Source organism: Fonsecaea pedrosoi (assembly GCF_000835455.1).
Source record: "Fonsecaea pedrosoi CBS 271.37 unplaced genomic scaffold supercont1.3, whole genome shotgun sequence".
NCBI lineage: Eukaryota > Fungi > Ascomycota > Eurotiomycetes > Chaetothyriales > Herpotrichiellaceae > Fonsecaea > Fonsecaea pedrosoi.
In genome coordinates, this window is record NW_013550613.1 from 3,921,617 (window position 1) to 3,944,129 (window position 22,513).

Below are 22,513 nucleotides of genomic sequence, written 5' to 3' on the forward strand. Positions count from 1 at the left end.
AATACTTACACTCAGGGCCTCTTTCAATCGAACAATAAGCCGAGCATCCTCCGTCAAGCGTCCTCTACCTGAAGCGAACCTTAGATGATTCCTCGCACGTCGTCAGAGTTATAAGAAGACCGTCACATATATCTAAGCCGTGAGACAAGATGCAAGTCTCTAGCCTACTTTCAGCTGAAGAGCATGAAATGTCGCCGACAAAAATGCCTCCTGCAAAGTCTGTCTCCTTCGAGCTCCTGCTGGACGAAGGCTCTAAAACCAGGGCGAGGATTCCACTCCGCATTGTGCTCAATATGCATGATAGCACAGAGTCCATCATAACAACGGTCAAGAACTTCTACGGCATATACGATGGAAACGGAGTGAGTTTCGAAGATGCCTGGGGTAACACTCTCATTGCCTCCTACGACAATCTCGTCCATAATTCTACTGTCTATATGCGCATTGTGCCAGCTCCCCAGACTGCGTCTAATCCCTACCCACACGCCGTCCACAATGGCGAGAACGGCTATGAACCTCGACGCCGACCCAGTTTGGGCGAGCCCTTTCAGATGTTACCACCTCACATGCGCGAGCAATCCCACTCGCCTTCGAGGCCTGCGTCCAGGGTTGCTCGTAAGCGGAGCGTTTCTCCAACGCAAGGGCGCGGCCGTCGAAGTGTGTCGCAGCAGAAAGCATCGTCTTATGCGGTTGTCAGCCGGGCCTCAAGTGCCACGGGAAGCTTTCATGACGAGAACGGATATAGCGACAGCGAAGCTGGGCGCAGCTCAATCTCTGGATCCAAGAAAGCTCGAAGCGAGCAATTTGCTAGCTCCGACATCAGTACCGCCAATGTCCTCCAAGATGGGCGACGTGGACAGCCCATCTTCGACAGTTCGGTAAGTCCCCAGATATGATTTACAGTAGCCTCCTTGCTGACTTGCACTCCCAGACTCTGCCTCTTTTCGTCCCTCCTCAGGTCCCGGTGACTGCATCCCAGTCTTCCATATCACCTCAACGACGTTCACTCCCCCAGGAAGGCCCTTCACCCTTGCATCCTGCAAGTCAAAAAATATACGGGCTGCAAAATGTCCCTATACTCTCTCCACAAAGCTACGGTCCCAGTTCCCATGTGTTTGGTAGTGGCGATCGAGGAGCAGGCGTTGATATAGCAACACCTGTACCCCAACATGGTCACCGACTACGTGACAGATCCAGCATGCAGCAGTCATATAGTGGGCGACAAGGATATAACGGGAACGGGATCCTGCCGACACCAGATCCCACAGTAGCAAGTTGTATTTCAGATGAAGACGTGGCTCGTACCCTGATTGCTCTGGGTGATGCCTCCAACTACTCTCATGGGCGGACCTCTAATTCGACCATGGATGAGACTTTTAGTGGTGTTGCGGATGCGGCTTCATCGACTGGTGCAACAAGTGACAGTGACGAATACAGTGATGCAGAAGGCGGGCTCCCCAAACACAGAAAGTATCTTGATGACGAGGACGAGGAATATGCTCACGACAGCACAAGGGGCGATCATGAGGATTACGAGGGTCAGCCCAAAACCAAGAAAATCAAGACCAAGATGCATGACGGCCCATCCAATGGGTATCGGTCCAAGCCGGCTGGGTTAATGAAGCAGGGGAAATTATCCAAGGCTAGGCCAAACGCTCCTCCAAAGATCGTCAAACATTCGACACAACCTGGGCTTATGAAGGCACCGTCCGCACCGGCGTCTGCCGGACAGGTCAGGAAGTCGTCTGGTTCAAGCCTCAACTTTCAACACCAACTCGCCGCGGATGAGGAAGATCTGTCTTCCAAACCCCGTTGTCAGAGATGTCGAAAGAGTAAGAAAGGCTGCGACCGCCAGCGGCCTTGCGGGCGTTGCAAGGATGCTGGTATTGGCATCGACGGATGCATCAGCGAAGACGAAGGAAATGGTCGGAAAGGTCGATATGGCAGGCATATGGGGGTCCCGGTGAAGAAGCTCGCCGAGGACCTTCTGACAGAACAATCTGATTCTGTCGCCGGCGCAGCCGATGGGTTGATGGACTCAATTGGGACCTATGGGAGTCCTGACAAGAACAAGAAGAGGAAAAGGTGATCGGTAACCACAAAAACGGCCTCAATTTACCAACGAAAGTTTAGGAGGATGTTCGCAAGGCCGGACAAGAACAAGCGAAACCAGAGGCAACAAGGAATAGACTGGGGGATTAAAGGTTGCAAAAATTTGGATCCAAATAGGCCGCGAGGCCGTGGTGTGACGAGATTGATGGACTGGCAATGACGCGGCAAGTTGTTTTGATCTTTTTGTGTTCGCGGTTGTCGAATGCTTCTTGACCCGAGAAAGAGTTGCGCGACGGTCGAGTTTGAACAAACTGCATGGGTATTCCTTTTGTGTTGTGTTGACTGGTGGACGAAATGGGCGCATCTTTGTGATCTATTCTTCGATGCAAGGAAATTACCGATTAACCACCGGGCTCGGAAGGACTTATGAGTGTACGAAATGAGAAGGGTCCTATCTTTCGAATGCTACCAAGAAATTTGACCACCTTCAACTCTGGAGTGACCAAGTTTTCATCGCATACGTAGCCTCGTCGTGGAGGGTGGGGGTGCTTTGAAACCCCACCACACGTGACAAGGCTGGATATATTATATAATCAATGCGGGGAAGTTCCAGAAAATGCGTCCCTCTCAAAACGGACTGTTTGGGGAAAAAAAGTGAAAGTTGTCTCTGCCACAAGGTCATCAAGCACCTAGCCAGTGGGCTCAGCATTCTCAGGAAATCTGCCTTGACAATAGTCAGCTGCGTTCATTATAGGCAGCGACTCAATCGGAACTTTTCTTACTCGCTCATTCCACCATCTGGCAAGATTGAGCTTTTTCAACTTGAAGGTTTTTTCCGCACTCTCCGAATGTCTTCCACCTCATGATCCTCCGAGTTCTGCAGTGGTAAAAGAAACACCTCCGCGGCGGGCAGCCGCGGGCTATTAGCCATGTCGGACGGAACGTCTTCCACTCCCCCTACGACAAATGCCAGGTCCACCCCACGAGGCGGCGGTACTGCCGCTGCCGCGAGACCGCGACCTCGAGCGGGAATCCAACGCAAGACCAAAGCCGAACGAGAACAATTTGCGAAAGAAGAAGCCGAACGACAAAAGGCTCGAGCGGCTGAGCAAGAGGCGGCCAATCGCGGTGCACGAGGAGGAAGAGGTGCGAGTCGGGGAGGCAGAGGAACCAGCGCAGCCACGTCCCAGAGAGAGGACCCAGTAGGTGCAGGGGGTATCTTCGGGGCGGGGTCCAGTGCAAGGATCTCTACGAGGCCGCGTACAAGCTATGAAGGGTACGGCGAGCTTTTGGAAAGTGGTGTGCGAGGTGGACTCCCAGAAGATGCGCTTCAGGGTGCTTCAGAGTCAGGCAGGGCCACAACCGCAGGCCGCAACGGGAACGGCCATGCAGGAACTTCTGCGGGCGGGAGAGGTGGAATTTCAGGTACCACAGGTGAAGTGTTCGATGCGGCGACGGACGAAGAGCTCGACGACGACCGAAAACGAGACATTGAGCTCATCATGATCTCGAGCGATGACGACGAAGACATGATCACATCAAGCTCGAGAAAAGGGAAACAAAAGACTGCGGGTAGCAGCAAAGGAAAGCCTCGCAGAGCGCTGGGTCTACGACCAGTGCGTGCGCCGCGAGCAGACAAAGAAGCCGAAGGGCAGGAAGGAGACACGGCACGCGTCCGCAGCAAGACGAGCCGCTCCGCCATGGGTCAGAAATCCGATGGAGAGACTCAAGATGTCGACAGCAAAAGTGACCGAGACGACGATACCGAGGACGCGGACAATGACTCTCTCCAATTCGTCAAAGAACAGCCCTCTAGTCCCGAAATGAGGAAGCGGACGCTGAAAAAGCAGCTTGGTGCTGCTGGCAGGATCGGGCGGGATGTCAAGGGCCATGCGACCGAGACGGCCGAAGAGCGCGCGGAACGAATAAGAGCTATGCAGGACGTACAGAAGCTGAGGGATCTCTTCGTGACCGAACCACCAGCAACTGGTGTGAAAATGGAAGTTGACGAAGACGAGGGGAAATCGTCGGAGGAGGAGTCGTCAGAAGAGGTCATATCCAAAATAAAAGACGGCAAGATGTTCCTCTTCCAACTTCCACCACTCACGCCCTTCCTCGTCGATTCGGCCACGACGCAACCGCACGACGGAGGAGTCAAAGTTGAGCCCGGAATCGACGGCAGCGCCACGGCCGTCGATCTCAATGTCACGAATACCAACGCCGCCGCCGCCGCTGGTGACCCGGACGGCCTGGCCAAAGCGACGAGACCAGACCTGCAGATGGACGGCCTGCTCACGGCTGCCGAGCCGACGCGTCTGCCCGCGGGCATCGTGGGAAAACTGCGCGTCCACAAATCCGGCAAGGTCACCCTGGACTGGGGCGGGACGGACATGGAGGTCCGCTACGGCTCCGAGGTGTCTTTTCTGCAGGACGTTGTCCTCGTCGAGCCCGGCCCAAAGCAAGAAGACGCGGGTGACGGAGGGGACGGGCACGAGAACGGTGGTGGTATTGGTAGTGGCAGTGGCGACGAAGACCACAACAAGGCGGAGGACGAAGAGAAAAAGGACATCAAGGGCACCGTGTACGCTTTGGGGCCCGTGAGGAGGAAGATGGTCCTCATCCCCGACTGGGTCAAGTTATACGACTGACCAACCGACCAAACCACAACCATAACCACGACTTGTTGCCCGATCACCTCAGCCAGGTCTGGGTTTTTTGTCCGGGTTACTCCCCGAAAATCATCGAGTTTAGCCCAGATAGACAGACAGACGGGCAGACTAGTCAGGCACAATATGTATGCGTAGTCCGGTCCCGTGTCCATCATGGGATAAAACCCCCTCACTCCTGGAACAAGAGATGGGTGGTTTTAAACAACTCCATACACTACCTACGTTTACATGGGTCCCTACGCTAGATAGGCACCCATACCTAAATCCCTAGATATCTAGGTAGCGAGTGTACCCAAGGTAGGTATGCGATGGGATGCGATGTGATGTGATGTGCCATGACATCCCCTCTCTTCTGTCCTGTCTGTATCTGAAAGACTGCAAAGACCACGCCCCATACATGAATATGCAGCATGCATGCACACTCTCATACCTGATTTTCTTTTTTGAGCCAGATAATTTATCTACCTGCCTGAGTGGGAGGTAGAAACACGTCAATACAGAGAAGAACTTCTGTACTCTATAGAAGAACTAGATATATGCACGTCCTCGGCACTATTACTGGTGTGGCAGGACTGTTCTTTCTGCCTTTCTGCCTGTGTATACCAAGTAGAGTCGATATAAGATAGTTGGCGTAATCTGATGGCTGCACAAATACGAGATAAACACCCATTGTATAGGATCCCATTAGAAGAGGTATTGTGACACTTCAATCTATATACATGTTCCCTATAATGTGCGAAACCATGGCTCTGCTCTATCCAGTCGAGCCTGCAGGTATTGGTCTCGCCAGGATACATATATCCAGAGCTCTGGAGAGATGTATTTCCAATCTCAGGCGCAGATTGCGCACTCGCTCGAGTAACACCGTTTCCAAACTCCTGAATTTCCATTTCGCCTCCCAAACAGTTCAATTGGTGACTTATCCAATTGTTCATTCCATGTTTCGACGTGGAAGGCGCTCCAAAGATGAAACCAATGTTTGGACGTTTCGTTGTGTATATGCGTGAGCTTGCTGTCATTGTCCCCTTTTAAACGATGCCGAGTTCTCAAAAATTGTAGTCGCATTTTTGGCCATATCGTTCCCCTATTCGTGGCCTTCATAGATAGCTCACGCACATCGTAGCAATGCCCACGGCGAGCAGCGCAAGCGTCCCTGCCTGGACAACGCGACGCGCGTCGTTGGCAAACGTCGGTGATGGTGCCTTCTTCTGCGCATTTTCGAGAGGCACAGCTTCCACGTGGATAGTAATGGGGTGGTCAATTTCTTCGTCCAGGGTATCAGCAAGTCCCTCCTCGCTCACAGTCGGTTTCTCGACCTTCCCCTTAGGCAATAGCTCAATCAACTCTTTGCCCACGCTCTTGAGTTTCTCCGTCCATGATTCCGTCTCTTCCACAGGACCATTCGCGTTTTCACTGCCGTCTTTTACGGAATTGTCCTCTGCCAAGGGTGCCTGGGTTGGTAGGCTTCTCTTAGTCCTCACCTGTCCGACGGTGCCCGAAATGGTTCCCAATCCAATTGTTCCTGCAACTGCACTGGGCCATTGATCTGGAATCGGCACAAAGGTCTGTGTATACACTACGGGCACTTGGGTGAAATCACCCGGTGCCACTTCTTTCTCGATGTAGTAGGTTGTGATCGGACTTATTTGACTGAAAGTTGGAGCGGCGGCGGCACCTTGGCCTGTGACCTGCCGGACTTTCAGTTCAGGCACTGCGTTGGCATCTAGACCGAGGGGAAGAATTCGGTATTCGTTCTCGAGAGGGGTTGGAGTAGGTGTGACCGCCGCGGAGGCGGGATAAGGCGCGTTGGCAACAGGGTCGAGCGTTGCGACAGGAATCCAGCGTGCCGTGTCGAGGTTGGCAGGCACTGGTTGCAAGGCGTTATTGTCTATGGGTGAGTGGATATCCAGGGGAACGAAGGCGTAGGAAGTGCTGTAGATGAGGGAAGAGAGGAGGAGTGTCGTGACGGTCTTGGGCGACATTGTGCTGGTTGCGGCTACAGTGTGGTCTGGTGTAGAGATGAGTGAAGGCCGAGTTGGAAGTTACATCCACTGCGCATGCGAGTATGTCGATTCAAGGCATGCCCCGTTTTCTGGACAATCGCGGGGCTTGACAGATTGCGAGAGGTATTCTCGTCAAATGGTCAAAGTAGGAGGAACGCAGAGTTCAAGTCCCTCGAGGCCTAATGTCGGGCAACGGAATCTCAATGTCGCGGTCCCGACTAGGGGTTGGCTGACATCGAAGCAAAGCCTCAGTAGTGGTCGCGGCTGGTCACTGGGAGCCGTCCTGCGGGTGCGGACAATCGGGTTGGGGGCGAACAGCTGCTGAGGGCCGAATAACTAAACGAGAGGCTGCAGCTGTGGGTGAGGGACCCTGTGAGCAGTACGAGGCAATGGGATTATGAACGAGAGAGGCGTGCAGAACTCAAGTAAGGGAGGGCCGATACAGAAACAAAGCGGTGCTGACGCGTGGCAGGGATGGCCGAGCAATCAAGAAAAGTAACAGATTCGGACTCAGCCACACTAGCCCGATTGGGTCTCCTGGGATACCGGCCGGTCATAAGCCAATCGAAGCTGCAGCTGCTGCCGGAAGATTCGATTATCCACTAAGAAATGCACTAAGCCATATATAGACTAGCACCTTTAGCACCTTGAAATCACACAGTAGCCTCAGCCTGTCACGAGCAAGTTTGTGTATGTACGAGGTACTGTATCTCGTACTCCATAGCTTGACCAGCATTCGCCAGGACGTCTCAGACCATGAAAGATTTTGTTCTCAGTGAGCGACACACACATATTAGCTGCAAGCTGGGGATACAAATCCAACGGTCCAGCCCATTGAGCCCATAATGACAACCAGCAATGCCAATGCAACAGCCACGCTGCTAGCGCCATAGATCCAACTATGTCTTCGACGAAGCCCTTGGAGTTCAGCAACCCACGTACTGACTGTCGTCAAGCACCCGCAAAACCCTTCCATAATCCCTTGAAGCACAGCACAGGCGTTTGATCCGGACGCAGCGATGGTTTGTGAATGTTGCAAATCAAAAGCCATACCGAGCACCGCCGTCCCGAACATATTGACGGCGAATGTGCCCAGCGGAAAAGACGGTGCAATAGCGTTCATGTGTTTAGACGCGTAGAAGCGAAGAAGGCAACCCAGTGGTGCGAACACAAGGGGAAACACCGCACGGAACCTCCAGTGTATGTCGTTCCCAGGTGGCCAAATGGCCAAAAAGACTGCTCCAAGCCAACAGCCAAAGCCGAGAATGACAGCCATGGGATCCAAGACTTTGCGACAGAACCTGAATGGTAGTGTCGGTGTGACCGGTTGTAGTGCCAACGCCAGCTGTGCACCTACCATCAACCCTGCCAAAGAGATGGCTGGGTGGACGATCATGATAGCAAGGAGAGCCAAGAATGAAAAGCCACCATTCCTATGCGCGACCACCGGATCCACGTGGTAGGGCAAGGTCGGTGAAGGCGGCTCCAGGTCATTCGTCAAGGCCAAAAAGCAGTCGCGGATAAAAGAAGAGAAGGACGTGAATGAACCACAGAAACCCGTAGCGAGGCCGATGTAGAGTGGGATCGTCTTTTTGACCTTGGCATGGTCCGACGCTGGCGCTCTGCTTGATCCCCATTCTTCGCGAAATAGTTGACGATCTTCCGCCAGGAAGCCAAGGAAGAACGAGCCTCCAAGGTTGGCCCAGAGCACCCGACTCGAGACCGGCGAATTTGGATATAGTGTAATCGCTTCAACCCCGAGTCGTGCCAATGTTCCAAAGAGTGAGAACAACACCAACCATGAGATTATGTATATCTCTGTCGCGAGGTGCGAAGGCGTGGACTCTAGGTCTTTGGTTTCGTCCTCGAGCTCTTCCCCCTCTTGTTGCGCCGCGAGACTTTTGCGACGAGCTCGAGACTCTCCGTCGACAGGTTTTTCGCCTGAGGCAAGAGGTTCAGGTGCCGCCAATTCTCCGAGCGCGTCTGTCCGATCTCTCGAATAGTGTCGACTTAATCGGCGTTCAACGTCTTCTAGGGAAGGACGACTAAGGTCTTCTGGCTGCGCTGGGGGTGGAACGGCCATTTCAGTCAACTCCTCCTCGTCACTTCCCCTTCTCTGTCTCTCTTCTGCCCTTGCCCCATCGTGATCGTGCATTTTCGTCGCCTTGGGTTGTAGACAAAGGCCCTGTCGTGTCTTTCAAAGGGTTTGTTGGCAGGGGTGCTGTAAGTCGATCATATCACTCTCAACAGGAATCGGTCATGGAAGAGTCGGAAGCTGAGGGTGGGCGCCGGTACCTCGAGTATGCCTGCATCAACGGGAGAATCATGACACAGGCGGATTGGGAAAGGTTGGGGGAATCATCGCGTCCATGCTCCTCCCAGGCATGAAGAAGTGATGAGAGAAGGGAAATGTTTGGGCGCAGCGGAGTAAATGCGGAATCGAGAGCAAATTGCCGTGTGAACCGGAAAGCCTCGCACTCAATACCATGACGCGCTTTACCAGCATCAGCATCAGCACCAGAGTCTGCTGTGTTTGCGCACTCAGCCGTCCCCTACCAATTGGGTACCTTGGCTTCACTGTGTATTCGAATGCAGCTGACTGGGCTAACCAAGCGTCTTCCACGGCCCTAGAATTCTTAACTGCTCACCAAGATGAGCTCTCTCCAAACGGGTCTCCGCCGAGTGTTATCGAGGCTGACAAGAATGGAGATCGGAACCCGCCGTGGGACGCTCACCATTGACGCAGAGCACATGCCCCTCCCTTTCATGCACTTCCCCACCAACTAACAGCATGCACTGGTACAGCTCTGCCTGCAATCACCAAACCAGAGATGATAGCACAAAAGAAACGCGGCCATTGTTACATTCTACTCCAAATTCTTTTGTCTAGCTACAAGTTATCGTCGCATGAGTAGAACCTTTCTATACTGGCGCTTCTATCCTTCTCATACCCTCTTATCACAGTTCTGTCTTTCCTGTAGATATGGCGTCGTCTCTTCCTACCAATGTCCACGTTTCTAAACACCCTTGTCTTCGCGCAAAGCTCAGCCAGCTGAGATCCAAGACTACCAATGCTCGCGAGACAAAGAGCCTAATCCATGAGATTACCTTGTTGTTGGGGACCGAGGCGCTTGGGCAACTCGACATTGAATCGACTGGAACAGTGAGTCCATCTTCAGTGTCGGTGGGGGCATTCGCGCTGATCGAGATCCAGACTGACTCGTGGTTTGATGTAGGCTGAGACCCCCATAGGATATGAGTATCCCTATGAGGCCATAAACTGCTCCAAACTCACCGCTGTCCCCATTCTGAGAAGCGGACTCGGTATGGTTGAAGGTGCGTTGGCCAATCTCCATGAAATGTCTTCCCGGAAACTGATACACGGCGCAGCAATACAAACTCTCCTGCCTGACTCTGTTTCGGTCCACCATCTCGGCCTTTTCCGCGAAAAGATGACTCTGCAACCCGTTGAATACTACAACAACCTGCCTCAATCCCCGGAGTCAGTAGCGAAACTTGCCATTGTCGTCGACCCCGTCTGCGCCACAGGTGCGACAGCATGTGCCGCGATCCAGATCCTGAGGGATTGGGGCGTTGAGAAGATCATCTTCTTGTGTGTTTTGGGGGCCCTCCCGGGTATAGAAAGAGCCGCTGCGGAATGGCCAGAAGGCACACAAGTATGGGCGGGCGGCATAGACGATGCCTTGACTGATAGGGGCATGATAAAACCGGGTCTTGGGGACGTTGGCGATCGTCTGTTCCTGACCCTAGGGAAATAGCGGCAAGACAGTAGTGTCGACTGGCGAGCTGATGGATTTGTTGACAGCGGGAAACCTCTCGCTTTCTTTGGAGTTATTGGGTTCCGCTGGTGGCCATCCTACCGTCAGCCTCTTCAGATGGCTGCTAGGGAATATAGAACCACCCTGTCACTTGAGGCACATGAGCGCTTGATGTCCAAACTTTCGTTCGACTGTCCCTTCATCTTTCAGAAGTGTTCGAAGCCATCTTTTTGCGCCATCAACCTCCTTGGCACCGAATTTGACTAGGACGAAGCCCCTCGTCTTTGCTGCGGTCCATAGGATACCGTCTTGTTTTTCCTGTTGTCCAGCCTGGTCACCCCCTGTCGCCTGTTCTGTGCTTTCGTTTGACGTCCAGTTTTTGGCCCCGATACGAGGCTGGCTTGTGAATTTCTGTATGAAGAACTCCCCGAGTTTGTTGAAGACATGGCCGTAAATGATCAAGGTTCCAAATATGCCGATGTTGTTCGACTTATCCAACAATCCCGTGCCACCAAGCCCATCCTCATAGAGCATAACCGCATCGCGAAGCAGGAGTCTTCCTTTTGACTGCTCATCGAATTCCCTAACCTCATTCCTGCCTTTCCAGCTCCATAGTGTCCAGCTCTCGCCCCTTGCGCGACGGCCTTCACTGACCCAGTCCAGCATCAACAAACTGCTGGTGGCATCAGGCTGCACATAGAATGTCTGCTTCTGCTCGTAGACGCTCTCCGCGAACGGCTGAGTCGGATCTGGCAAATAGCACAAGGAAGCATGAGATCCGATCCTGACGTCGAGGGTTTGTCGGCTGACGACGGACCTCTGAGGAGACTTGAAGATCTTGGTACTTCCTTGCGTGACGAGGACAAGCCTCGTGGCATCTTGCAGGTCGACTTTGACGGCTATCTGGTCACCACCAACCAAACCGCCTCCATAGGTGAGCAAGAAGACGACCGTCACGTGCTTTCCTTCGCTCGAATGGTGAGGATCAGGAGCAACAAGTTTGAGAGGGTATTGGTATGCACATCTCGAGAGAACTTGCCTCTCTGGCGGGAGGAGGGCTAGAAGGATTTCGCCGCTTCCTGCTACGGACGAAGAGGTAGCGAATGGTGAACTCGACAGAGCCATATCTCGCACACCCAACAACCAAAATGAGAAAAATTGACTGACTAGGCCAGTCTTCGTATCATACTGTGAGACAGCTCCTGGAGACTCTAAATGCCGATTAGCGTCAGGAAAAGCCTGTCTGAATGTTCAGGGCGCAGTCGGTGGTTGATCAGCTGCGTCTTCCAGGTCAGAATTGAAAGGTGTTGACCGCATCGCAAACACCTTTGCCAGTTGTCTGAGGTCCTGGTACATGTAGAGAAAGCCCCGGAGAATAATAATAGTTTGGCGGGGTCTGTGCATTCAGAGGCTTTCACCGGTATCAGGCTTAACTAATTTCGTGGTTTGATGGGCCCTAACGGCGCCTGAATGGACGGCTCGACGGGCATCTCTAAGCCAAAGTGCCTGCAATTAAGCTGAAGTCCACCGGTGCCAGTAATTTGGTTGCCCGCACGCAGCACCTATCCGTAGGCGTTCTCAGTACCGCTGGCGCCCGCCGAGTCCCTCGTCCTTGTAGGCAGTTGCCCGTGTCGCCCGTGTCGCCCGTGTCGCCCGTGTCGCCCAAACCTTCCCTATTGTCTAGGCACGCTAGGTTACTTGTATTGGGCTATCTAATAGGTCTCTGCCACCTCCCACCCTGCGCACTACTACCTCCACCACTCAAAACTCCACTTCAATCCACTCTGCGCGTCACGCGTTGCCCTTGCGTGTTAGTTTTGTTGAGGGAGGCTTCATACCATTGACCTTGTCACGCTTGTTTCACACTCTGCGCAATTGCGCATCTGCTCGTTCGGTTGTCTAGCCTTCTCTTCATTCATATTTTTGCATTTCCCAAAACGCGCCAATTTGTCCGGTTGCCTTCTCGAGCCCCAGCCACGAGCTCTAGCAGTAAACCCCCCAACAGCGCAAACTCATGGAGCTCGCCGACAGTTCACCGAGTGGCTCGCCAGAATCTCGTCGCAGGTCAGGCAGAGTGGTGCGCAAACCAGCAATCTACTCCCAGGAACAACGCGACAACAGCCTGCCCCCAAACGGAATCGGTAAAAGAAAACGAGGAGCGAACGCGATCGATGGAAATGATGAAGAGAGCGAGGAGGACGAAGAAGATGAGGAGGAGGATGACGAGGACGAATCGGACGAAAGTGAGCCGGACGAGGAGGAGCTGAAAGACCAACGACGAGCGCAGAGAGCAAAAGCAGCAGCGACAAAACCTGCAACGAAGCGCGTAAAGACTACCAGCACAACTCTGGCCATTCGGTCAGCCAATATTCAGAGCAAGCCCGCAGCGAGAAGCTCAAAATCAAGCAAAGCCCACGCGCGACCCAGCCAGGCGCATCAAGAGGGTCTCTATGCGGACATATTCGGCCGGGGACGCTCGTCCGAAGATGCTGCTTCTTCGTGGTTTGAAGAAGTGCGGAAGGACAGCGTTGGGGCGTTACGAGACCTGGTTAACTTTGTCCTCCAATGTATCGGTTGTAACTCCAAAGTCGAGCAACAGGATATTGAAGACCTGGACTCAGTCCCAAGCAAACTTGGCGATGTGCTTCAAGAATACGAGCAGCAAAAGCCCGGAGACTACCCACTTATCTCAAAGCAGAAAAGTTATGTTGGATTTCAGCATGTGCTGGAGGAATTCTTCAGAGCCATCATCAAGGTCCTCCATATGTCCTCGGCCTTTTATGATCAACCTGAAATATACGACAACATCCACGTCTGGATTGCGACAATGTCAGGTGCAAACTACAAGTCATTTCGGCACACTGCGACGATAATCTCCTTAGCTATGAGCACCGCTCTTTGTGAAATTGCAAAGGAGTTGCAGGATACCATGGCAACATTGAAGGCCCAATTAGATGCCGAGAAAAACAAGAAACGCCCCAACAAGGCCCGAATTAAGAGCATCGAAGAGAGTCAGAGATCTGCCGAGAGTAAGCTTGAAGCTATCGATACTCAGTTGCGAGACGCCTTTGATACGGTCTACGTCCATCGATATCGAGATGTTGAAGAAAGAATCCGCGCTCCCTGTGTTACCGCGCTGGGCAATTGGATTGTACTCTACCGAAAAATGTTTCTCGAAGGCCAGTACCTTCGATATCTCGGCTGGGTCTTGAATGATACGAGCGCTCATACCAGACTAGAGGACATCAAGCAACTGAAGAGATTGTTCAGTAACAAGAACAACATTGCCGCACTGAGAGCTTTCACCGATCGATTTCGGTCGAGATTGGTGGAAATGGGCGCAAGGGATGCCGACATCAGCGTAAGGGTGGAGGCTATTGAGCTTCTTGACCGACTTCGGGATGCAGAGCTCCTGGACCCTGATGATGTCGACACCATCGGACGATTGATCTTCGACAGCGAACCTCGAATCAGAAAAGCAGTGGCCAAGTTCTTTGTGTCCAGCATTGAAGACCTCTATCGATACACAATTGAGGACTTCGAAGAGGCTGAATACGAGGCCGCCCTTCCGGACGCGAGTAATGTGGAAGACTTCATGGTTCCCACTAAATCTTGGATCAAGTACCAGTCTTTGGGCTTGACCCTTGCTGGATACCACAGTGATGAAGAATCCTTAGATGGCACGACGACTCAATCTTTACCGGTGACCTCAATTTCAGAGTCGCGGTACACTCTTGCTACCCAGTCGATCTTCCCTCACATGGTCGAATTGCAGCAGTGGGAACACTTGGCTGGCTACCTCCTGTTTGACCACACTTCAATCCCCTCACAAGGCGAGGTAGATGATATTGATTTCCGGGTTCAAAATGCATACAAGCTGGGTGCGGGCGAAGATATTATTCTGCTGCATGTCTTACATGCGGCGGTCAAATCATACCTACAATCCATACTAGACCCGCCGACCGGACGCAAAACCAATGCCACAAAAGATCAGATACGACAAAAACAAGAATTAGCAGCGCAGAATCTTACCACCGTGCTGCCTCAGTTGTCGAACAAGTTCGGCAGCACGCCGCAAGCCGCGTCATCCATTCTTCTCATCGAACAGCTGCTAGACATTGGGCTGATCAACGAGCTGCAGAGCGGCGAGGCAAACTATTCTGCCGTCCTAGACGATATCGCCAAGCAAATCATGTCGCATTCGAACAGACGAGTTCTCGGAGCGGCCTGCGCGGCTCTCCGGAATGCTCTCAGCTACGAACCTAGTAGAGAGGCCGCACTTGCGAAAATTCAGGAGATTTGGACCGAATCCATCGTGATGCTGGTAGATCTTCTTCAAGGTGAAGCGGCGTGGACACGGGGTTCGCTCGATAAACCGTCACTCACTGAGGTTGTGAACACTATTATTCGTCTCGCTGAGCTCGCAGGTGTGAATGACTGCAGCTATGTGATTGAAAGCAAACTAGGTACTGGTACGTCCAGGAAACGAAAAGGAAATACAAACACCCCGCGGACTCTGCTCGACCTGTTATTACAACTCTTACAGCGAGGCGTACCTGATCAGGACACTGCTGCATTTGCGGGGCTTGAAGATGAACTATGCCGCGCTGTCATCGAACTGTTTTCGCGCTATTTCCGCTGGAAAGTAGTCGTGTGGAAAACCGCAGTCGAAGCCAACGACGAAGCACAGCTGTCGACCACGTCATTGTCAGAGTTCGCCACGACAAAGACCGAGTTCGTGGCCACCATCGCCCCAGTGATCCAGATGCGCAAGCATCTTGATCCAGTGCGGTACCAAGCCATTCTGAGTGTGCTGGAACTTTTCACCCTTTGCGCCATAACAAGAAGTTTGAGGCCCGACAAAGGCGACTTGGATGATGACATAAAACAGAATCTGCGTGGGTTGATCACGTACATTCCAGACGATATCGTCCAGGAAGTTATGATCACGTTCGAAAAGATGGAGCAGTCGTTTGCAAAGAAGACGCATCGTAAGATTGAGTCCAGTGGAAATCGAAAGTCGGGAGGTTTAGGTGGCAGAAACGAGGAAGATGAAGACGAAGACGATGTTGAAAAGCCGCCCGAGGATTCGGACGACGAGCAAGACAATTCAGATGACGAAGCCGACGAGGACGAGGTGGGGGAAGACGAAGGAGGGCAGAGAAGCAGGAGCGCAAAGAAACAAGCTGCCCTCCTGCTAGAAAACAGCTTCTGCCAACTGACGAGTAAAATCATTTTTGCTCTTGTGGGTGGCGTGGTTCAGGATGAGAAAGTTGTCAGAGAACGCCTCCTGCTAAATCGTACGAAGCTGGGCAAGAACTATTCCACGATATTGGGGTATCTGGATGAGAAGAAGAAGCTGGCAAAGAGGAAAGGAGGAAAGGCCATTTCGGAAAAGGGGAAGGACAAGAAAGGGATGGGGGAGAAAGACAAGGCCGGCAAGAAAGCAATCTCGGAGGAGATGGTGCTGGAGGACGATGATGTTGAGGATCCTGATGTTCCCCCGGAGGAGGATCAGGATGAAGACGAGGCACAACGACAGCGCGAATTGCTGGAAGACGAGGTGGACGATCACGGCAGTGGAGATGATGATGACGACGGTGCTGGAAAGAAGCAAGTAGGTCAACCGGCCGAGGGGAATGAGGATGACGATGACGACGACGATATCATGGGCGACTGATGGGGATATCTCTTCTCTACCTACCGTACCTGTCTAGGGCGATAGGAATATGGGTAATGGTTGAAGATGTGAAAAGCCAGGACGAGCCGGGGATCTCGTTGACTGGGCGTTGTGTTTACAGCAGTGAAATCAAGTGAGAGAGTGAGTGATCAGAGCATGTCACGTTTTTCATGTGTAATGATGGTGCTGCGCGCATACTACCTACTGTAGGTAGGGTCTGATATTCCAATCTCGGTATCCAGAAAGGCGCTCGCCGTACCTCGTACTGGCGAGCTGGGAAAGGGGGCGAACATGTCAATAGGTACCTACATAGGTAATGAACTCGGATTCTGCACAAATCAATAAATAATACGTGCGATAAGCGTATGGTAAAGGGAACACTACATACTAAGTATATACTAAGTACTTATCTAGTGGGATATTTTGAAGGTACTTTAGGCATATAGGTCCTCGGTATCGTATCGATATTAGGAAGATTCGCAAGGCTGTCACCATTATCACAATCATTATAATCTGGAACAGGACAGGCACAAACTGGTCATATAGGCTTCTTTTCGCTTCTCTGCATTTCTGATGTTCTACTCTCTCTCCCCGCTTTCTCTGTATATATGAATCTGGTGTGGGCCTTTCTGTCGGCGGTATTCGCGAGATGGCTCACGATCGTCAAGCCGTGCGTCAACCACCGGCCACATCTCCCATACATACTGCTCTCATCTCTCAGTCGAGGTCCATTGGAACGAAGCCTTTTGCACTCAGTCCATGCGTCTCGATAATTCCCCAGTTTGTCTCTCTGCACAGGTCAAACCCCCCAAGCACCCATCATCGTAAATATGCACTTTTCCAGTAATACTAGTACAGCATGTGAAATTCCCATATGCAAAAAAGTCTTTCCGTCAATGCCTGCTTTTCGTGCTGATGCTGACGTTTTCCCTAATCTCTTGTGACAGTGAATTTTTCGCTCTCGATTGTCTGTTCAATGCTTCGAGTGTTGTACCTCATCGAAGTCTAGCTGCTGAAGATCTGCACCCTCGAGTAACAGAGGTGAGACCCAGGTTTCTGTGAGCGAGCGCGACTTTTACTCCGCCTTCCCGCGGCTTTTTGGTCTCCCACCACTCTTGACCCTCCGTGCCTCCGGCCGCTGGATATGATGGCTTGGGATCCATTCCTCATTGTAGGACTTGCCAGTCGCAACAGCCGGGCCATCAGAATCCGATGTGACTCCGCTGTCAACCTTCTTGGCCACTTCGCTCCTCTTGCCGCCCTTAACGGCCTTGCGCTTCTTGGGAAAGTAAGGGACGATCCAGATGGTGTAGAAGAAGTAACCGACGCCAACGGCACAGGCGAGCAGGAAGAAGTACAGAAAGAGACTGGTCAACAAATATCAGTAAAGATCGAACCAGAGCGTAAAAAGGGGAACTGCTCACAGTTGTGGATCGAAGATGCTCGCGTCTGGCTCAACCACAGTCACAGTACCATTGAATGCCTGCAGAGTGTAGAACGCGTTCTGCGAACTGATCACGGCAGCCAAGTTGAGCCTTAGATCTTGTGGGTGGAGGTTCGTCTGGAAACGGTATGGCAGAACCTGCTTTTCTCCCGGCGGAATATCAACGGCATATTGAGCCGTGGTGAGGTTTCGAACAATGCGAGGATTCGTGCCGTCAAAGGTCCACAGACTCCCACCAACGAATTGAACCGTGACAGGCTCGGGCTCTTCGTTCAGAAAAGCGAGGCGCGATTCGTAGGGTTTGCCATTGGTGATCTTGATGCCGAAGATTTCCGCATCAGGGAACGTTGCTTCGACCGAGACGGCAAGAGCGGGAGACTGAGAGGGATTTTCGATCTCCTCTTCCACTTCCTAAGAACAACGTGTTAGCAATGGGTTCGTGATCAGGGCGTAGCAAGAAAGCGTACCACGTCTGCTTGGGCGAAGATGCCTGCAGCCTGGAAGCCAAAGACTAGGAGAGCGAGATCCAAGAAGCGACCCATTGTAGCGATATGCAGAGGGGAGTTTGTTCCAACAAGGGGGGAAATGTGGTTGCAGAGACGGCCGGTGGCTAAGAAAAGAGACACAGTTGTATTTTCGCCATTGGGCTCAATCGGGGCAAAGTGAGCTTGTTCACCTTGTTCCTCTAGTGGCGGCTACACGCCAGTCGACAAGTCATGCAGCCGCCGCGCTAACTGACTAAAGCTTCCTAAGCGCCCGGTCACGCCAAAAGCAGCTGCAGCAGCCCAGTGGCCATTCAGGGCTCATGCCGCCGGCTTGGGGCAGCCTAGAGTGCCCACTCTTGCCCACTGCACATGCCCGCCATGTCCACCAACGCGTCGCCCCAGGAAAAAAAAAAGGTCGCCCATGCGCCTGTAGTGTCTGGTTTGACGGTTTGACGTGCGCCTCTTCGCATTTGGCCATGCAGGTTCTTTGCTTCGCATTCACCGCCAACAAACACAACAGCACAAGTCGCACGACTTAAAACTCCTTCTCCTTCTCACCTCCTTCTCTCCTTCAATCCTCTCGTCCCACCTCAAATTTACACCACACTGACCCCCCAACCATTTTGGTCCAAAACGTTTCCGCCTCCCACTCAAATGCCCGACATGGCGCGTTACGATCCATTTTCACCGACCTTCGACCATCCCCTGCTCAATTCCAGCCCAGATTACAGCTCCCGGAATGGTTCGTTAAGATCTAGTCGTCCCATTGGCGATATGGGCAGTGCTGTCACAAACCCATTGTCCTTTCGCGAACGAAATAAACGACTACGAAGCTTTGAAGAGGAGAGAAATCAGATGATTGAGGTATACACACCCACACACCTAGGAACCACATATGCAGTCGTGGCTAATGAGAAATATTAGGAACTTTTGTATCAGCTTGACAGTACTCAGATTCAGCTCGATCGATTGCAGCTTGAGACCAGCAGGGAAGCCCAATATAACAGAGAGGGCCACCAGCGAGAAACCACCCTTCGCGAGCAACTGATGCAGGTCAAGGCAATTATGGTGCGGTGCCCAATATCAAGCCGTGGGCTTTGGTGACTGACTCTTCTTCCAGGATCGTAACCCTTTCATCACGGTCCTCCTCGATGGCGACAGTATGGTTTTCAGAAAAGAGTTATTGTCTCAAGGAGAAAAGGGCGGCAAAGAGGCGGCAAACATGATTTTTGAAGCCACGACGGCATTCGCTGCAGAGCATCTACACCATCTCGACTCTCCAAAGATCCTGGTACGAATTTATGCCAATGTTAAAACATTGTCCGAGACCTTGACCAAGTTGAAAATCATCGACCGCCCATCCTTACTGGACGACTTTGTGCGCGGCATGAACAGCACTCAATTGTCCTTTGACTTTATCGACGCTGGAACTCGAATCGACAGCACCAAAGAAAAGGTTCTCGACCAGTTCAGGACCAACCTCTATGATTGCCATTGTCACCAAGTCATTCTTGGATGCTCTGGCGACAGCCGTTATACGAAGGCACTTGAAGACACGATAAAAGACGCCACTGTACTTAGTCATATCACTTTGCTGGAGGGCATCCCGTTTGAAAAGGAAATTGCTACTTTGAGGGACAACTTCAAGACTACGAAATTTGACAATGTCTTCCGCATCACAAAGCTAGCTGTCACAGGCGGGATAGCCAAAGGACCACTACAAGCAGTCACAGCAACACTACCGGCCCTTTCGCGTGTCGAGTCGAATGGTACGAACGGATCTACCTCAAGTTCAAGCACACCCGCCTTGACGTGGGCCTCGCTGACCGCCCAACCTTCGGCGCCAGTTTCCAAAGCGCCCAGCACGACCCGGACCTCGACTCCAACTTCGATGAAAAGTCCTGATACTGTTGTCGCAAAGCCTGTGGCCAAGACGATTGAGAGGAACCGGCATGGCCAGCGTATCGACAAAGTCGATTCCTCGATCCCCAATCACGAAATCCAGCGGATTAAAAAGCTTAAGCTTTGCAACATATTCTACCTCCAGGGTGCCTCGTATTGCACCACTAACAACTGTTCCCACTCCCACACTTATCCCCTGTCAAAGGGCGAGCGTAACGTGTTGCGAGAAGTCGCCCGTATGACTCCTTGTTATTACAAGTTGGACTGCGCCGATCCTGAGTGCATCTACGGACACCGATGTCCTCAGAACAAGCCAGACGAATCGGGCTGCTGGTACGGCGAGGACTGTCGGTTCTTTGGCTGGGGCCACGGGATCGACACCAGGGTGGTTAAGACAACCAAGGTCTGAGCATTGAGCAGGCCGGATGGAGGAGAGATACATTGATGGTGGTGGTGGTGGTGGTGGTGATGGTGACGCTGTTGGATGGGTGGGTGTAGGAGATATTCACGACTCTGAAACTTTGAACTCTGCCGCGCGCGCATCTGTGTACGTGCTTGCGTCGAAAACGGGACGACCTGCACTTTTTTGTTTCAATATAATCAAATCAAATCTTACGTGTCTCGCTTAGCAAAAGGCTGGCAGCCTTATTAGGATCGTCGTTTTGAGATACACACACACACACAGAGAGAGAGATATATACCCCCCGGTCTTGAATCAATGTCGTTCCTTACATCTTTTCACTCTCTGTGTTTCGTTCAGCCTCGGCCACTTGTCTACTTTATCTCTGCTGTTCACCAACTGGGTGGACTGAGCCAGTGGATTGATGTAAGCTCCCTTCTCGACCATCGCTTCTTCAGAGGATCAAGGAGAGACATGATACTTGTATTTGTCTATTGCTGGTATGCTCTCTAATGGGCTGTCGGGCTGTCCGTCGTTTTACATGTCATTCTTCGTTGGTCCTGCTGTCTTTTATCTTCCAACTTCCTCTTCCATCTTGTCATTCTGGTCCTCACCGTCGACTCCCAGTGCTCGATCCTGTTTCGCCCACCATTCGTCTCAACCTTATGCTTCGTCTTCAGGAGCTAGGGTCACAAGGTCTTTGAGATTCTCATTGTCTCCCTCGTCGTGGCCGGGATTGGGCATATCTGCGTTCGTTGCCTGGTCCAGTTCTTTCCTCGTAGACTCCCGTATCACAATGTGCGGCTGAAAGCGGGAAGTCTCCTGCACTCGTAAAAGCAGACGACCTTCAGCTTTCTCCTTACTAAATAACGTTCCTTTGGCAGCAGCCCCCGTTCGCCTTCTCTTGAGCAAAAGTGTGCTCTTGGCCACAGACTGCTTGAACCTCAGATTCTGTTTCAAGTAGACACTGGGGACCCTGTATCCTTCCATGGTCTCGACCCAGACTTGGCCCTCGAACATATCCGTTAGAGCGTTCCATGGCCCCCAAGCCTCTCCCTGAGAGCCATCCAGTTCGCGGTAACGTAAGAAAGCGCCATCCTGGTCTGGTATTTCCCGGTATGGATATCTTAGCGTCTTGACGGTTGGCATCACGGCCAGTTCATTGAAGGCGGAAAACACGGGGCCTTCTGAGGCTCCACGACGTCGTGTAAAGAATGAGAGTCGCGGCGGTTCCTGACATCTGCCATTGTAAATGGCAGATTGGGCCGTCTGGACCAGCACCACCAGACAGTCATTTGCCAGGCCTTCAGAGCGCCCAAGTGTTAGATATTCGCGAAAATCAGTGCCTTCGACATCAGGATTCACAGTATTAATAAGTACAGTGCATTCCATTATACCCCGCCTAGACGCGTCTTCCGGGTCGTGAAAGTGTTCGAAGTAGCACCTTTGAAAAAGCTGTCCACAGAGTCTGGGAAGCCTAAGACGCAGGTTGGATAACGACGGCATGCGTTCCCTCAACAAAGGACAGAAATGCGGCTGGAGCGGCGGGCAATATTGAAAGCAGGCATCGATAGTATCGATTTCCAAATGTTTTACCGAGTTTGGCAAGGCCTTGAGGATGTACGGAATTGCACTCTGCACAGCTCTGCACCTGGTCTTATTCTGTGGTGGATACGTCGGGATTACCAGACTGAAACTCTCCAGTTGTACCATGTCTTGCACGATCCGAGGTATGGTGTGAATCGCTGTCCACGCATCTTCGTTGAGCTGCGAGTCGATGGATGCTACATTGAGGGCCTCGTGGCATGGGTTCGCATATTTGAGATCGTTGCAGGAAATATTGATAGAGAGCGTCCGAGTCAGCATCCGGCCGGAAGGCGAGGACTCTGCCAATTTCGCGAGCTTGAATTCTGTAACTGAAATGTCGGTATAGAGCACCTCCCAACCTATTTGACGCCAGAGCTTGCAGACACCGAGCGTCTGGGGCAAAGTTGAGGAGGGGTTCGAGCAATGGTCAACCTTGAGGCAAAGAAACACCTGGCGCATCAATTCCGCAGGGAGGCTGTGGGCCATGGCGCAAGTCGCGGTAACGGAGCAAC

The 22,513-nt window shown here is 52.3% G+C and overlaps 10 protein-coding genes across 10 annotated transcripts; 5 read left to right on the forward strand and 5 right to left on the reverse strand.

The window, feature by feature from the left end:
• Nucleotides 1–203: 203 nt before the first annotated feature.
• Z517_05341 (uncharacterized protein) lies at nt 204–2,089 on the forward strand (the record flags this gene model as incomplete). Its single annotated transcript, XM_013430668.1, has 2 exons — nt 204–878; nt 932–2,089. The coding sequence occupies 2 exons, from the start codon at nt 204–206 to the stop codon at nt 2,087–2,089; spliced, it is 1,833 nt and encodes a 610-aa protein (XP_013286122.1).
• An 892-nt stretch (nt 2,090–2,981) lies between these two features.
• Z517_05342 (uncharacterized protein) lies at nt 2,982–4,700 on the forward strand (the record flags this gene model as incomplete). Its single annotated transcript, XM_013430669.1, has 1 exon — nt 2,982–4,700. The coding sequence occupies one exon, from the start codon at nt 2,982–2,984 to the stop codon at nt 4,698–4,700; it is 1,719 nt and encodes a 572-aa protein (XP_013286123.1).
• Nucleotides 4,701–5,818: 1,118 nt separating this feature from the next.
• Z517_05343 (uncharacterized protein) lies at nt 5,819–6,703 on the reverse strand (the record flags this gene model as incomplete). The annotated part of the gene is made up of 1 exon (XM_013430670.1): nt 5,819–6,703. One exon carries the CDS (start codon nt 6,701–6,703, stop codon nt 5,819–5,821), a length of 885 nt encoding a protein of 294 aa, XP_013286124.1.
• Nucleotides 6,704–7,517: 814 nt separating this feature from the next.
• Nucleotides 7,518–8,879, reverse strand: Z517_05344 (uncharacterized protein; the record flags this gene model as incomplete). The annotated part of the gene is made up of 1 exon (XM_013430671.1): nt 7,518–8,879. One exon carries the CDS (start codon nt 8,877–8,879, stop codon nt 7,518–7,520), a length of 1,362 nt encoding a protein of 453 aa, XP_013286125.1.
• An 828-nt stretch (nt 8,880–9,707) lies between these two features.
• Nucleotides 9,708–10,503, forward strand: Z517_05345 (uracil phosphoribosyltransferase; the record flags this gene model as incomplete). Its single annotated transcript, XM_013430672.1, has 3 exons — nt 9,708–9,887; nt 9,961–10,060; nt 10,115–10,503. The coding sequence occupies 3 exons, from the start codon at nt 9,708–9,710 to the stop codon at nt 10,501–10,503; spliced, it is 669 nt and encodes a 222-aa protein (XP_013286126.1).
• A 147-nt stretch (nt 10,504–10,650) lies between these two features.
• Nucleotides 10,651–11,628, reverse strand: Z517_05346 (uncharacterized protein; the record flags this gene model as incomplete). The annotated part of the gene is made up of 1 exon (XM_013430673.1): nt 10,651–11,628. One exon carries the CDS (start codon nt 11,626–11,628, stop codon nt 10,651–10,653), a length of 978 nt encoding a protein of 325 aa, XP_013286127.1.
• Nucleotides 11,629–12,517: 889 nt separating this feature from the next.
• Z517_05347 (uncharacterized protein) lies at nt 12,518–16,183 on the forward strand (the record flags this gene model as incomplete). The annotated part of the gene is made up of 1 exon (XM_013430674.1): nt 12,518–16,183. The coding sequence occupies one exon, from the start codon at nt 12,518–12,520 to the stop codon at nt 16,181–16,183; it is 3,666 nt and encodes a 1,221-aa protein (XP_013286128.1).
• A 1,075-nt stretch (nt 16,184–17,258) lies between these two features.
• On the reverse strand, nt 17,259–18,169 carry Z517_05348 (uncharacterized protein; the record flags this gene model as incomplete). Its single annotated transcript, XM_013430675.1, has 3 exons — nt 17,259–17,550; nt 17,608–18,038; nt 18,095–18,169. 3 exons carry the CDS (start codon nt 18,167–18,169, stop codon nt 17,259–17,261), a joined length of 798 nt encoding a protein of 265 aa, XP_013286129.1.
• Nucleotides 18,170–18,766: 597 nt separating this feature from the next.
• Nucleotides 18,767–20,423, forward strand: Z517_05349 (uncharacterized protein; the record flags this gene model as incomplete). The annotated part of the gene is made up of 3 exons (XM_013430676.1): nt 18,767–18,976; nt 19,037–19,180; nt 19,233–20,423. The coding sequence occupies 3 exons, from the start codon at nt 18,767–18,769 to the stop codon at nt 20,421–20,423; spliced, it is 1,545 nt and encodes a 514-aa protein (XP_013286130.1).
• Nucleotides 20,424–21,077: 654 nt separating this feature from the next.
• Nucleotides 21,078–22,487, reverse strand: Z517_05350 (uncharacterized protein; the record flags this gene model as incomplete). The annotated part of the gene is made up of 1 exon (XM_013430677.1): nt 21,078–22,487. One exon carries the CDS (start codon nt 22,485–22,487, stop codon nt 21,078–21,080), a length of 1,410 nt encoding a protein of 469 aa, XP_013286131.1.
• Nucleotides 22,488–22,513: the final 26 nt, after the last annotated feature.